Raw genomic sequence first — 14,613 nt, forward strand, 5'->3', positions numbered from 1 at the left:
TATCATATCGAATTCAGATGGGATAAATCAATGCACTTTTATCTGAATCATTAATCTCTACTAGATCAGATATCAAACCATATTACACAGAATAGTTTTCTCCTCAACCAGTAGTGTAACTAATGAGAAAATTTTAGAGTTAGACCTTTTAGATGTGAGTTCAAATTCTTGCACAGCATCGGACTCAGTGGACAAATTACTATCTCCAGCCTCACTTTCCTAAACCGGGGGATGGAGAGTTACCTTATGGATTTGTGGTGAAGTCAAGTGAAATAAACTCTCTGCACATACTTTTGCAAATGATTATTTGCACAGTGCTGTTTAATATTTCCTAAATTGTGCAGCAGTTAAAAAAAAGTAGAGCTATATACCATTTCAACTATTCCTATTCTCCTTTGAAAGTAGGAGTGTACTCTCAGATAAAAAATTGTCTCATTAAAGAGGTTCTTGCTGTTGTGTGAGGTGGGGGGGTGAACTACTGCAGGTGTTCAGGTGTAGTGACAACTTTGGCCCAAGGCTCAGGGGCAACCCAGGTGAAGCCCACCCGAGTGGCCCCCATCACCCGCCCAGGCACTCTCCTGGACAGGTGATGGGGAGCAGGTGCCTGTCCTGCTTGCCAGGAGGGTGGCTGGGCGGGCAATGGGGATAGACATGTTGCTACCCTTGCTAGCCAGCTTTGGGTCCTAACTGGGTGCTCAGCTACCTCTAATGGGTGGGCTTGCCATGTGTGAACGAATAGTAATTGGTTTGTTCTCCTTTTCACACACGGACTTGGGGCTTGACTTCAGGTGCCACTTATTTTCAGACTGTAAGTGCCAATCACTTTGGACATTGACCCAAGTGAGCACAACCCAAACTGCTTGAGTTGGCCTTTGTTGCCAAGCTGAACGTCATTCCTTTTTGTGCTTGTCACTTCCAGGTGCTTTTGTTCTTTTCCTCTCCATGAGAAGAAATAGATTCTAAATTATCTTTTTGTTCCTCAAGGAAATCTGTTTTAACAGTTTGCAAATGTCATCTCCCCCCCCCCCATATCTATAGGATTTCCAGCTATCTTTGTAGTGGCCTGGGCAGTGGTCAGAGTGACCGTAGCAGATGCAAGGTAAGCAGAAATGGCGATAAGAGTTTGCTTGATATTTCTTTTTGATGGCTGGGCTGTTGGGCAGGGAGCAATCCAGTGGGCAACTGAATTGCTGCTATTTGAGGAACAATTGAATAGAATTCAAGGGAGACCACAGCTTAATGTTAGAGCACATCCTTTGCACAAAGAAGGTCCCAGGAAAAGTCCCTGGCATCTCCAGGTAGGGCTAAGAAAGTTTCCTTTCCCTAAACCTGGAGAGCTCCTACCAATCAGCATAGACAGTACTGAGCTCCATGGACCAATGGTCTGACACAGTTTAAGGCAACTTCACGTGAGCAAGTGCCCATTGGCATAAACAAGAAGGTAGCTATTTGGAGAGAAGTTGCAATGAAAATTTCTGATGAAATTAATACGAAAAATGTACAGTTATCTGTACATCTTTCTTTCACAGTGCTGTTCTAGTTTACATATATAGGCCTCAGACTGAATGTTACTATGGGCCTAGAAGGTATTTTGGTTCTGGAGACAAAATAATCTAAATGCACACAAACCATTTGTCATAGGGCACTATGTGCCATTGTGCAACTTCACTGAATAGGGCTTGTGAATGTCCCAGTGGATTGTGCCTGTGAGTCAGATTTGTTTGTGCTCCACTATGTCACCTCAATATATGATTATTTCATTTAGAGCAGTGCAGATTCCCCCACCCCACCCCCGGCTTAGATGTGTATATGACTTTCCAAAGTTCTGGACCAATTTTTGAGCTTCTGTAGCCTCCTACAGATGTTATAAAATGGAGGCTATACTCAAGTACAGCCTCTGAAATAGAGGCAAAAGTCCCACCTGGCATGCCAATCGCTCTCCCATGTTCAGTAGGCATCTCACAGCCTTCATCTGAAGCTGCAAGTATTTTAAAGGGTGATTCCGTGAGTGGGAGACTTGGGTGCAGGTGCCTCCTGCTCATGGAACCATCCTCCAACATGCTTACAGCCTCTACTGCTTCAGACGGAGGCACCCACCCTACATGGAAGAGGGATTGACAGCTGGACGGGACTGCTGCCTGTTTTTTTTTGAGGCTGTACTTGAGTACAGCTTCCATTTTATAATGTCTGCAGGAGGCTTTTGTCTCCTGCATTTGCTTGGTTTGCATTGTCTTGGCCTTCAGAGCATGCGATCATTGATCTGTCTTTCATGGTACTAGAAAGAGAGATACTTTAATACCCCAGATCTACCCAAATATCTGAGCCCTGTACACTCTGTCACAAATGTCTTTCAGAAAAATGCCCTGGAACCACTGACTTTGGGACAAGAATTAAGCATGCCTAATAAGGTTTTTCTGTTGAGATCAATTGTACTTAGAAGTGTATAACTTTGGTTGTACTATGCCCCAGATCTTTCTTCTTCTTCTTCTTTTTTAAAAGAATGTTTTTCACATAGAAGACAAATTAACATCCAGATCATCAAATGTTGGAAGGAAGCGATTGGAACTGCCTAAGGAACAAATGTGCACTTTGTGATCTGCTGGAAATTTGACAAATATATTATAAAAAATGACAACAGTTAGATCAGATCCCCTTGTAATTTCCATATTTTATTTCTCACTTAAAAAAAAAAAAAAGACAGTTGAGACTGTGAAGGTGATGAATTCTTGTTCACATACCAGACCCCTTCCTTGCTCAGCCTTCCCAGGGAGCTGCTGTCTGCACCTAGCTCTTCTTATCTATCAGCTGCAGAAAGAAACCTGAGGACAAATGGCCAAGCATGAATACCCGGTCTCCTGCTGATGAGACAAAGGCCTCACCCTGCCATGTCTTCATTTGCTTCCCCTTCCCCTTCCTCCTCTCTGTCCGTTACCACCAAGAGAAGGTAGTCATTGGAAAGGGAACCCCTACCCACTTTTAGCATTCCTCCCCTCCTGTCCAGGTTTGCCTCTCTCTCTTTTATTTTATTGGGAAGGCTCCTCTTTTTCTGGGATGAATTGTTGTGTGACCAGTAGAAATTCTGTAGGTGAGGCTTTCCCTGGCATTCACACGTCTTGGCCTGGTTGCTGGTGAGGCAAGTCTGCAGAATCTCTGACTGCTCCAAGGAAGCAAGTTGATCTGACAGAGTCCCTGTTGGAGATGGAATTCCAGTGCACTGACTGTTTGCACCGATTATCCTTATGACCACTAGGGGCATTTAGGAGTAGAGGTAGCTAATGAGGGTCTCCTTACCTGTCCCTGCTTGCCTCTACCCTATGAGCCCTGCTTTGACTCCTCAGGTACTTCCTGTAGTGAGTCAGTACTCTTCTTTTCCTCCTAAAGAGAAGATGGAAACATCTCTCTCTCTCCCCCTCCCTATTCATTATGTAGCCTTTAGATAGTATTAAGTTCTTTCCTGTCTCAGTGTACTTCACCAATAAATCAATTTAGTTTAGACTCTACAAATGATCTCTATTTGTGTTCTTGAAACAGCTGCAACAACTAAACTCCACACTCTGTAACTGGAGTGGTAGTTTCCTTTGGTAGTTTCCAGGAGCTGCGGGGATGGGTGGTGTGTGGAGGCCTCTTCCAGAGTTGGCTGGGCTGGCAGTGGCCTGGTCTGGGCCTTTTTTGGCTGAGTTTGGGGCTCTGTGCATGTGTGTGGAAACCATTTTTGTGACCTCTGCACATGCACAGAGGCTATTTGCATGACCACCTCACCCACTGTGGCTGCCACCCCGCTCCCCTGTTCTTCATTTTCCTTGCAGTCTTTCACTGATAGAGCAGAAACTATTTACCAGAGACTGTTTACCAAGACCTTTGCTCCTTAGCTCACCCCTCTTATTCTCTTTGGCGCATGTACATGTCAGAGTCAGGTCAAGACAAGGTTTTTGAGGTCTTTTCTCTCCATTTGCTTCCACACACACAAATGAAACACCAACAACAGCTTTTGGGAAGGATGTTAGGGACAGTTGCTCTCTCTGCCCAGCAAAAATATAAGAGTGTCACCATTTTCAACAGGTGCTTCTTGCTCAGTTAGCAAGGCTTGCCTGACTGTCTTGATGTATTAATAGCAATGTCCATGTCTCCTCCCACTTAGTACAGTATATCTATCCCTTCTTCTCTCATGGGATATGTCTCAGTGAGTCATTAGAAGAAAAATCAGAAGGAAAGAGGTTATGAACTTCCTTGTCAGTAATTATAGTTCTCCTTGCAGTTACTGTGACCCAAAGGTGAATTAGAAGGAATACATTTGCTAGAAAATGCAACCTTAAACAAATAATTACCAATTAGACAACTCAGCTGTACAAGTGCAGTGCCTTAGCTCTAATGAATAGCACCAATCAACTACTAAAAAGGAGGTGACACATCCCCAGTTTCTACTTCATTAGATGAAGGAAACGGTGCATTTCCTCACTGAGCTTCTCTATCATCTATGTTTTAATTGCTGAGGTTTAAACTAAATGTCATTTACTAAAAAAATATTCCAGGCTCTCTGATTGCTCTGAAACTTTCAGCTAATATTAGCCACCAGTCACAATATTCACTGTCTGTGCTGTTGGCTATGTACTGTATTTGAAAGAAAAGGCCATTCGCAGCACTGTATAAGCATATTCAGTCTAACAAAGGCACAGTCTTAGGACAAAGCGGGAGTAAAAAAGGAAGTCGATTATTCTGGTGCAGCTGCACTGGTCATTTGTTATCTTCTAGGTCCAGTTCAAGGTTCTGGATCTTGCTTTCAACAGCCTAAATAGTAGCCCTGTGTACCACCAGAAATATCAGCTCAAATCTGATCCTATCCACAACACAAAAACAAACAAAAACCAAACCAAACCGGGGAGGCAGGCATGGCCTCTCCAACATCATAAGATTTGGGTCAGAATTGAACTGATATTTTACTAATAATTCTATCAAAAATCCTCCCCCGCCACCCTGCAGCCTTTGAAATTTATAGACTTTGTGCTGCTGCTCGGGGAAAAGCAAAAATCACACAGCCAGGAAGAGCAGCCATCAGGCCAGTGGCAGCAATGGAGGCCAATACAGGAGGAGCAGCGCGGCCTGTAGAAATGAATGATGGCTGGTGGTAGCAATGGAGCCAGCAAGAAAGGCCTCCCAGGGTGGTAGTGGCTCAGAATGGTGGCAGTGAATCTTTAAACTGTAAAGCTTAAGGGTAGGGGGGTGATTTCTGATAGACATGTCATAAATATTTATTCTATGTTTTATTATTTATTTAGCATATGTGTATAAAGCCCACTACCAAAGTCTCTAGGCGGTTTTCAGCAATAAAACCAAGAAATTTTAACAATTAAAGCATAAAAAATCAAATCAAAATACCCATTAAAACTACCAACTAGCTAAAAAGCTTGGCTGAAGAGATGCGTCTTCAGTTGTTTCCTAACAGCCAACAGGGATGGAGCAGCTCTGATCTCAGCAGGAGGTACATTCCACAGCCCTAGGGCAGCTGGAGAGAAGGCATGCCTTTGAGTCACTACCAGACGAGCTGGTGATACCCTCAGATAAACCTCCTCTGAAGATCTTAATAGGTGGTGGGTTCATAACGAAGAAGGCATTCCCTTAAATACCCTGGGCCCAAGCCATTAAGGGTTGTATAGGTAATAACCAGCACTTTGTAGTTTCCCTGGAAACCTATTGGTAGCCAGTATAAACTGGAGTAAAATGGTCGTCCCAGAGACCAGTCAGGACGTCCCAGAGACCAGTCTGGCAGCAGCATTCTGCACCAATTGTACTTGGTGGACTGTGTACAAAGGCAGCCCCACATAGAGTGCATTGCAGTAGTCAAGCCTGGAGGTTACCAGCATGTGCACCACTGTCACTTCTAGGAAAGTGCACAGTTGGCGAACCAGCTGAAGCTGACAGAAAGCACTCCTGACCACTGCCTCCACCTGAGGTATCAGAGAAAGGGCTGGGTCCAGAAGTACTCCCAAACTGTAAACCTGTTCCTTCCAAGGGAGTGTAACCCCATCCAGAACAAGCAAATCTATCCCATTTCTGGAACTGCGGCTTCCTACAATGAGCACCTGAATCCTGTTGGGATTCAGTCTGTTTGTTATCCCTTATCCAGCCCGTTACTGCCTCGAGAAAGGCATTTAGGGAAGTTATGCCATTGCCTGATTAAGCTGACACGGAGAAGTAGATTTGAGTGTCATCAGCATACTGATAACACCCTGTACCAAATCCCCTGATGCTCTTTCCCAGTAGTTTCATGTAGATGTTAAAAAGCACTGGAGATAGAATGAAGCCCTGAGGGATACCATACAAAAGCTCTCGCTTCGTAGAGCAGCAGTCTTCTGAAATCTGCCCAAGAGGTATGAGCGTAACCACTGCAAAGCAGTGCCCCCTATGCCCAGTCTCCTCAAGCGATCAAGAAGGATACCATGGTCGAGAGTATCGAAAGCCTCTGAGAGATCCAAAAGTACCAATACAGTCACACTCCCTCTGTCAATTCCCCTTTGGAGATCATACATCAAGCTGACCAAGGTAGTCTTCACCCCATAACCTGCTCAAAATCCAGTTTGAAATGGGTCTAGATAATCTGTTTCATCCAAGACTGCCGGGAGTTGAGAGGCCACCACCTTCTCAATTATCTTGGCTAACCATGGGAGATTTGAGACAGGCCTCTAATTGCCTAACTCTGAGGGATCAAGTGTAGGGTTCTTAAAAAGAGGTCTAATAATTGCCTCCTTTAAACAAAGAGGCATCCTACCTTCCTTCAGAGAAGCATTTATGATCTTAACCAGGCCCTCTCTAACAATCTCCCTGCTTGATGTTATAAGCCAGGTCGAAGAGTCAAGAGAGCAGGTGGTAGGACGCATAATTCCAAGCAGCTTGTTCATGTCCTCAGGAGTCACAAACGGAAACTGATCCAATTTAACCACACAAGAGGAGTTGCTAGATACCCCTGCTAAAGACTCTGTACCAACAGTGGACTCAGTGGTGGATTAACAGAGAGGCAGAGTAGGCATTTGCCTACGGCGGCAAAATTTGAGGAGTAGCAAATTTTGCCCGGCCTCAAATTTTGCTGCCCCTCTCTGTGGGCAGTGGTGGTGGAGTGGGCGAGGAGAAAGTTTCCCCTTTTACCTTATTTAAAAAAAGGCAAACCTTTTTTGTTTAAGGTAAAAGGGCAGCAAAAGCCTTTTTGCCTATCGGTGGCAAAAAGCTTAATCCACCCTTAAGAACATAAGAACAGCCCTGCTGGATCAGGCCCAAGGCCCATCTAGTCCAGCATCCTGTTTCGCACAGTGGCCCACCAGATGCCGCTGGAAGCCACAGACAGGAGTTGAGGGCGTGCCCTCTCACCTGCCATTACTCCCCTGCAACTGGTACTCAGAGGCATCCTGCCTTTGAGGCTGGAGGTGGCCCACAGCCCTCCGACTAGTAGCCATTGATAGACCTCTCCTCCATGAAGTCATCCAAACCCCTCTTAAAGCCATCCAGGTTGTTGGCTGTCACCACATCCTGTGGCAGAGAGTTCCACAAGTGGATCACGCGTTGTGTGAAAAAGTACTTCCGTTTGTTGGTCCTAGACCTCCTGGCAATCAGTTTCATGGAGTGACACCTGGTTCTAGTGTTGTGTGAGAGGGAAAAGAATTTCTCTCTCTCCACTTTCTCCACACCATGCATGATTTTATAGACCTCTATCATGTCTCCCTGCAGTCGTCTTTTTTCTAAACTAAAAAGCCCCAGGTGTTGTACTCTTGCCTCATAAGGAAGGTGCTCTCGGCCCCTAATCATCTTGGTTGCCCTTGAATGGAATCCAGGTCAGCACGGATACAAGAGATTTTGTCCACAAAAAAATCATTAAAAGCTTCACAGCAGTTAACTGATGGCTCCAAAGCTGAGTGGAAGGGGCCTGAATAAGTCCCCTCACTCCCCTCTACAGTTCCACTGGACATGAACCTGAGGGCTCAATATGCACAGCAAAGAATCGCTTCTTTGCCACACGTATTGCCAGAGCACAGATTTTCAATTGTGCTCTGTTCTATAATCTGTAATCTGCAAATCAAAATAAATTTAATTTAATGAAACGTTATATATGTTTAATTCCACACCGATAGGAGGGGGTTCAGCTGGGGTTCTGACTATCGAGGGCCCTATCCTATCAGCTGCAATCCTATCGGTTGCAGAATTACTGCTGATAGTACCAACACGGGGACTACAGATATACCTCGTTACTCTCGCGGGTTCAGAGTAATGAGGCAGTATGCCTATGGGAAATTGGGGTCAAGTTCCAGAACTGTCAAAAAAAAGGCTTAAAAAAACAGCAGAAGGGGTGGGGGGAGAGGGAGAGGAAATCATTGAAATTATTTACTGTATTGTGCTCCGCAGGGTCTACATGTGCCCAGGAATGCCCCCCCAAACCGTGAAAAAACATGGAAAAATGCTTTAAAAGAAGAAAAAAAGAGCCACAAAATGCCTCCTCCTTACAAAATAGCAGCTGGAAGTGATCTCGCAGTCATTTCCAGTCCTCTAGGAACTGCGGATATGTGGGTTTTAACCCTTTCATATCTGCAGATAATAAAATCAGGTGTCAATTAAACACCCACCAATACACGGAACCATGAATAGCAGTTCCATGTATAATGAGGTTTGCCTGTAAAATCCAATATGCCTGTCAGATCTATCTAATTGCACAGGCCTACTAAACAGTCATGAGTCCTAAATACCTCAGAGAGCATCTTCTCCCTTATGTATGTACTTCCTTGCTCATTAATTCCTTTGGTGAGGCTTTGCTTTCTATTTCTTATTTATTTATTTATGTCTTTGTAAACTGCTTTGGAAACTTTCGTTGAAAAGCGGTATATAACTATTTGTTGTATTGCATTGTATTCCTTCATGAACTGTGGTTAGTTTTGAGCAGGTACAGATTATTAAACTTCTCTGTTTGGGGCACCTACCCTGCTGAATGCCTTTCCCCAGGGGATTAGACTGGTGTCTCCTTACATCATTTTTTGTAACCAGATGAGAATTCAAAACTTGCCAAGGCATTTGCTAGAGCTGGCTGAGACTCCTGCTTCTTGTTTATGCCACTGGATTTGATTTTAGAGGGCTGGTGTTTGATTGCTTGGCGGAATTTTACTTGTAATCATTTCAGATATTTTTGAATATCTCTTTGGGCACTCAACTCCTGGGGAAAGCAACGACGTTTTGATAAATGAATGCATAAAAGCTGCTATCCATGTCCTATATTTATGTTTGCCAGCCCAGCCCTGCAAACCAAATTCTTTCTCTTTTTGCCAGTGAAATGTCCTTCGAATATGTCTCTTGCTCATCTTATAAAACAATACGACTATTGTATTCTGTCAGTCTGTGGTAGAATCTAACAAAACATTAGCCCCATGCTCTTATTGTCTAATGCCTCTCTTCATCTATCCAAAGGTCAGAAACTTAGTACAAATGCAGAGAAACGGTGGAGGGGTGAATTACAAAACATACCGCTGCCTCCTTCCACTCTAGTCAACTAAGCGGTGTGTTTCCTCCGCCCACCCACTCTTTCTTTTTCCTCACTAATGTTCCATAGAATACTCTTGTCTGACTGTAACTGAGCACATGTGAATCTCATGTTATCACGTAAAAGACTACAGGGTATTTTTCACACAGCAGGCTTTAACATGAGTTTACTCCGAGGCTTTGCTGCGAGTTCAAAGTTGGCTCAAAACACCAATTCAAAAAGTGGATTTCCCGCCGCCCTGGATATAAATCACTCTGTACTCTAACGTGCAATGAAAAACCTGAATCATGTGTGAAGTGCTCTCGATAGCTCTCAGGGACTTCGGGGTAAATCTGGCCGATATGTGAACGCACACTCTCCATTCTGGAAAAGCGGCTAAAAGCCCTGTGTGAAAAACTCCCAGATAGGGACTGGCATGACTGAATGTTCTGTATTTTATTTTATTTTATTTTAAAAAAACCTTTTCTGTGATAGAAGAAAATATGCATGTTGCAGAGATGAGAATATGTGAGGAATCCAATCTTCTTTTGAAGGCAGTTCATTACTCTTCTATTTCTGTGCATATATTATTCTGGCCGCCGTGGTAGCGTACATAAAAAATGTGAAATTAATTGTAGAAAACACTCCTTGCGTTATTCCCAGCAGGAAGGAATCTGGCTTCTTAGGAAATGTCATTTTAAATATTTTCTTTAACTCATTATATATCATGTCCCAAAAGGCCTTAACCTTCCTATAAGTCCACCACATATGAAAAAAAGGTCCTTCAGAGAATTCACATTTCCAACATTTGTTTGAAACATTTTTATACATTTATGCCAGTTTTTTTGGTGTCAAGTACCACCTATACATCATTTTATAATAATTTTCTTTTAGAACATAACAGGCAGTGAACTTTAAATCAGTTTCCCATAATTTTTCCCAGGCTGCCATTTCTATGTTGCACCCCACATCTTGAGCCCATTTTACCATAGCAGTTTTGACCACTTCGTCTCTTGTCTCCTCCAAAAGCAAGAGCTTATACATTTTAGAAACTAATTTTTCATCATTTTCACACAGCAACTTCTCAAATCTCGACAGAGAAAAGGTTTTCCTCATGTGTTTTTTTGAGAGCACTGGACCTTAGCACTCCTAATCTTTGGGTCTCAAATAATCTGCCTCGAATGACCATGAGGATGGCAGTTAATGCTTTTGTGAAGTTCATTTGCTGCTACTCCCAAACATTTGTGTTGGGTTATTAGTGGTGAAGGAAATCTTTTTAAAAGACTAAAACTGGAGGCATATGAGTTTAGAGTGTATTGTATTCTCTAAAATGAATCTGACCCAGCTCAGCCACAAAATAAAATAATATATAACTATTTATTCCTGCTTCATTTTGTTGATGCAGAAATGTTCTTGATTTCACAGATGTTGGGAGCTCAGTGCTGGAGACATCAAATGGATTTACCAAGCTCCAATTTTAGCAGCTATTGGGGTAAGTTTCACACATATAAATTTCATAAACACCTATTGTATATTCTGTCAAGGCCCAGCCACAGATATGAGAGGTGATAGGGTGACATCTTTTAGACTATCTTAGGATAGTCTTTTAGGACTGCCTCAGGATAGGAAGTAAAATAGTCCATTATATTGCTACTTGTGCAAAATAGGGAGATGTTTTCTGCAAATACCTGGGGTTTGAGGGCTAGGATGGTTTAGGCAGGAAAAGCAAATTTCCCTTTTCCTGTATGCCATGGTCCCGATCGGAATAGTCTCCCCCTCCTCCATTTTTTAAGAAAAAAGAAGCTCTCCCCCATTCAGTATGACTCTGAAGCATGCATTTCCTTGCATGTCTGGTTTGTCCCTAAGAATAGGCACACAGGTATGTATTGGCACGCAAAGAGTACGTGTTAAACGTGATTTATTAAGTGAGCATTCAAACATTGGTATGGACTCTGATGCCGAGATTACCTATTGTGTGGCCAAATTTTGTGCCGCTGCTTGTAACATCAGGAAACAAATGGTTAATCCTTGTGTTATGTAAGGTACATGTGTTTTTCTGGTGGTGGGTTGGTAAAAAGTAAAAGTGTGCCAACAAGTCGATTTTGACTCCTGGTGCCCACAGACCCCTATGGTTTTCTTTGGTAGAATACAGGAGGGGTTTACCATTGCCTCCTCCTGCGCAGTATGAGATGATGCCTTTCAGCATCTTCCTATATCGCTGCTGCCCAATAAAGTACCAGCAGGGATTTGAACTGCAACCTTCTGCTTGTTAGTCAAGCGTTTCCCCGCTGCACCACTTAAGGTGGCTCGGTGGGCTGGTAGTTTTGTATTATTCAGTATTATTCATTATTATTTACTATTGGATTATTTTAAGTGATGTTGCCTGCAACTATTGATTATTGTAATTGCCTGCTGGTTGTGGACCATAATGAATGAATGAATGAATGAATGAATGAATGTTTCATTGGTATGGTGACAGGAATATTTATGTAATGAAGAAAGATACAAAATAGAGGTGATATTTGTGGGTAGGGAGACAGAACGTGCTAACATCAATTGCTTTTTAAGAACTACTGTACATTTGTGCAAAATTTTAAATGTGGGAAGTGGCCTCTTCCTTTTAGTTTAAACAAGAAAAAGGGCAATAATAGTGAAACAAATTATTCCATGATACCTGCAACCTAATTTCTAATGGCACAAGTCTGACTAGAAGTTGTGCCATCTGTTCCAGATTCCGGCAGCACAACTGTATGCATTTTTACTCTTAAATCTCAATTATGTGCTTCCTGGTAGACATTTAATTTAATTTAATTTAATTTAATTTAATTTATTTATTTGGTTGATTGATTGATTGATTGATATACTGCCCTTCCAAAATGGCTCAGGGCAGTTTACAGCACATGCTTAAGATTGTAGCCCAGATGTGTGAGAATATACTGAAGATGTTGAATGGAATAGGAAAAGTACCATGCATATTCTCAGGAGTATTTTTAGCCTACTCTCCTGTAGGCTTATGAGATCACATAGCATTCTGTGTGTGTGTCCATCCATATGTCAACTTCGCAATGCCTGGACCAGTATGAACCAAATCGGGTACAATTGTAGGGACACATAGGTACACCTCAACGGCTAGTTTGTGATGAGGTAATTCACTCCAATTCAAGATGGTGGGCATGTAAACTTTTGAGACGCAAGTGGGCTAACTTGTGAACCGCCTAACCAGTTTGAACCAAATTTGCTACAGCTGTAGGGACATATAGAGATGCCTCAGTGGCATAGTTTGTGGTGATGTCATCCACCCTGATTCAAGATGGTGGACATGTAAATGTCTGAGGCACAAGTGGGCCAACTCTAAGTGATTTGAACCAGATTTGGTACAGTTGTAGTGAGTGACACACAGGGACACCTCAATGGCATTGTTTGTGATGATGTCATCCACCCTAATTCAAGATGGTGGATGCATAAATGTTTGAGGCACAAGTGAGCTAACTTGTGGACTGTGTAACCGATTTGAACCAAATTTGGTACAGTTGTACTGAGTGACCCATAGGAACACCTAAGTGGCATGGTTTGTGATGATGTCATCTACCCCAATTTAATATGGCGGATGCATAAATGTTTGAGGGGCAAGTTGGCTAACTTGTGAACTGCCTAACCAATCTGGACCACATTTATTCCAGTTGTAGGGATAGTGAAGGAAAGTAAGCAGATTAGTTCTTACTAGAACAACTTGTTCTTATGTTCCAGGAGTGATCCCTGGCACAAATTAAGCCCTGTTCAGTGATCAATCATGTCCTACTAGTTATACAGTACTTTGCATTTTAGAAGGTACCTCTTCACTATGCTTTTTCACTAAAGTGGAAAAAAAAGATTTTTTTTTTTGTAAATATGAAGAATGCAGTCTGTTCTACTGTATATGTCTAAAAGACATATTTTACCTGAGCCATTTTGCCATATGTGTCTTTTCTGAACCCTCTGTTCTTTCCCCTTCGTGTCTCTGGCATGGATGCATTGAGTGAGTAGGACAAGTTTTCTCTTCACTTCTTTATTCTATAGATTCTATGGAGGTTTTCACATTGAGGCTGCACAGCCACCTGTCAGGGATGCTGTAGCATTGAACAGAAAGTTGAAGATCTCCCAGGCCCCTTTCAGCTCTAATATTCAATTGTTCCCTAGCTGCAAAATGAGACAGATTGTGATGAACGAGCGATTGTGTTTGTGTTCTGCCATAAATGTATTGATTTGCTTGGTCGGTGGCTGTGTATGTAATACATTCTTTGCCACAGAATACCTCACAGCCTTGGACTAGTTGTCTCTCATGCTCAGTGTTTCCCATGTGTTAAATGGGAAAAATGATTTCTGTAGTGCTGCTTACACACTTAATTGCATAACAATAAATTGTGCAGAATAGCTTGCGGGGTGGATCTCCCTCGCTTGGGGGAGAGAAAGGAAAATACATTACACAGCAAGCAAACACCAGCTGGGAATGATCTCTGGAGAGCTCATTCACACACAAGGGGCTGTTGATATTCATCAAGCCCTTTTAATGACCCCCTGCTAACTGGGCAAAGAGGCACCTTTTAAATATGGTGATTCTATTTATTTAGCAGGGGGAGACTAACTGGCCCTATCCACCCCCAGCACATTACCTCCAGTCACTGTTGCTGGTGTCTGTCTTGTGTTTTTTTTTAGTTTGTGAGCCCTTTGGGGACAGGGAGCCATTTTATTTATTATTTCTCTATGTAAACCACTTTGGAAACTTTTGTTGAAAAGCGGTATTTGTTGTTGTTAATTACAAGCTTCAGTCAAACTGCTGTGTTTCAGAGACTGTGCTAGCTGCCATTTTATTCCTCCTTGGCCTGCTTTTTTGATGGGATTGATGACTTCCAAAATCAAAGGACTGGGAGGGACACCTGGAGACCATGTGATATAATAACTAGCTGGGCCAGGTGCAGAGCATTTGCCCCTCTAGTTTGGCCCAGCCATTTTCTCCTGCTTGCCACCGCCACTGTTGTTTTCTCGCCGGCCACCCACCAGCTCTCAACTTCCTACCCACCCGCCTGCCAACCGCCTCTGGCAGGCCCACCACCACCTCCTCCAGTTGGCTGTCTGTCTCCTCAGCTCCA

General features: G+C 42.9%; 1 protein-coding gene across 11 annotated transcripts in view; it reads left to right on the plus strand.

The window, feature by feature from the left end:
* Positions 1–14,613, plus strand: part of PTH2R (parathyroid hormone 2 receptor) — a 95,851-nt gene that overhangs the window by 54,737 nt on the left and 26,501 nt on the right. For all 11 annotated transcript variants that reach the window (XM_053283773.1, XM_053283775.1, XM_053283774.1 and 8 more), the window contains 2 exons: positions 1,039–1,099; positions 10,913–10,979. In XM_053283773.1, coding sequence (XP_053139748.1) covers positions 1,039–1,099; positions 10,913–10,979 — 128 coding nt within the window. The remainder of the gene's footprint in view (positions 1–1,038; positions 1,100–10,912; positions 10,980–14,613) is intronic.

This window comes from Hemicordylus capensis, chromosome 1, assembly GCF_027244095.1.
Source record: "Hemicordylus capensis ecotype Gifberg chromosome 1, rHemCap1.1.pri, whole genome shotgun sequence".
Taxonomy (NCBI): Eukaryota; Metazoa; Chordata; class Lepidosauria; order Squamata; family Cordylidae; genus Hemicordylus; species Hemicordylus capensis.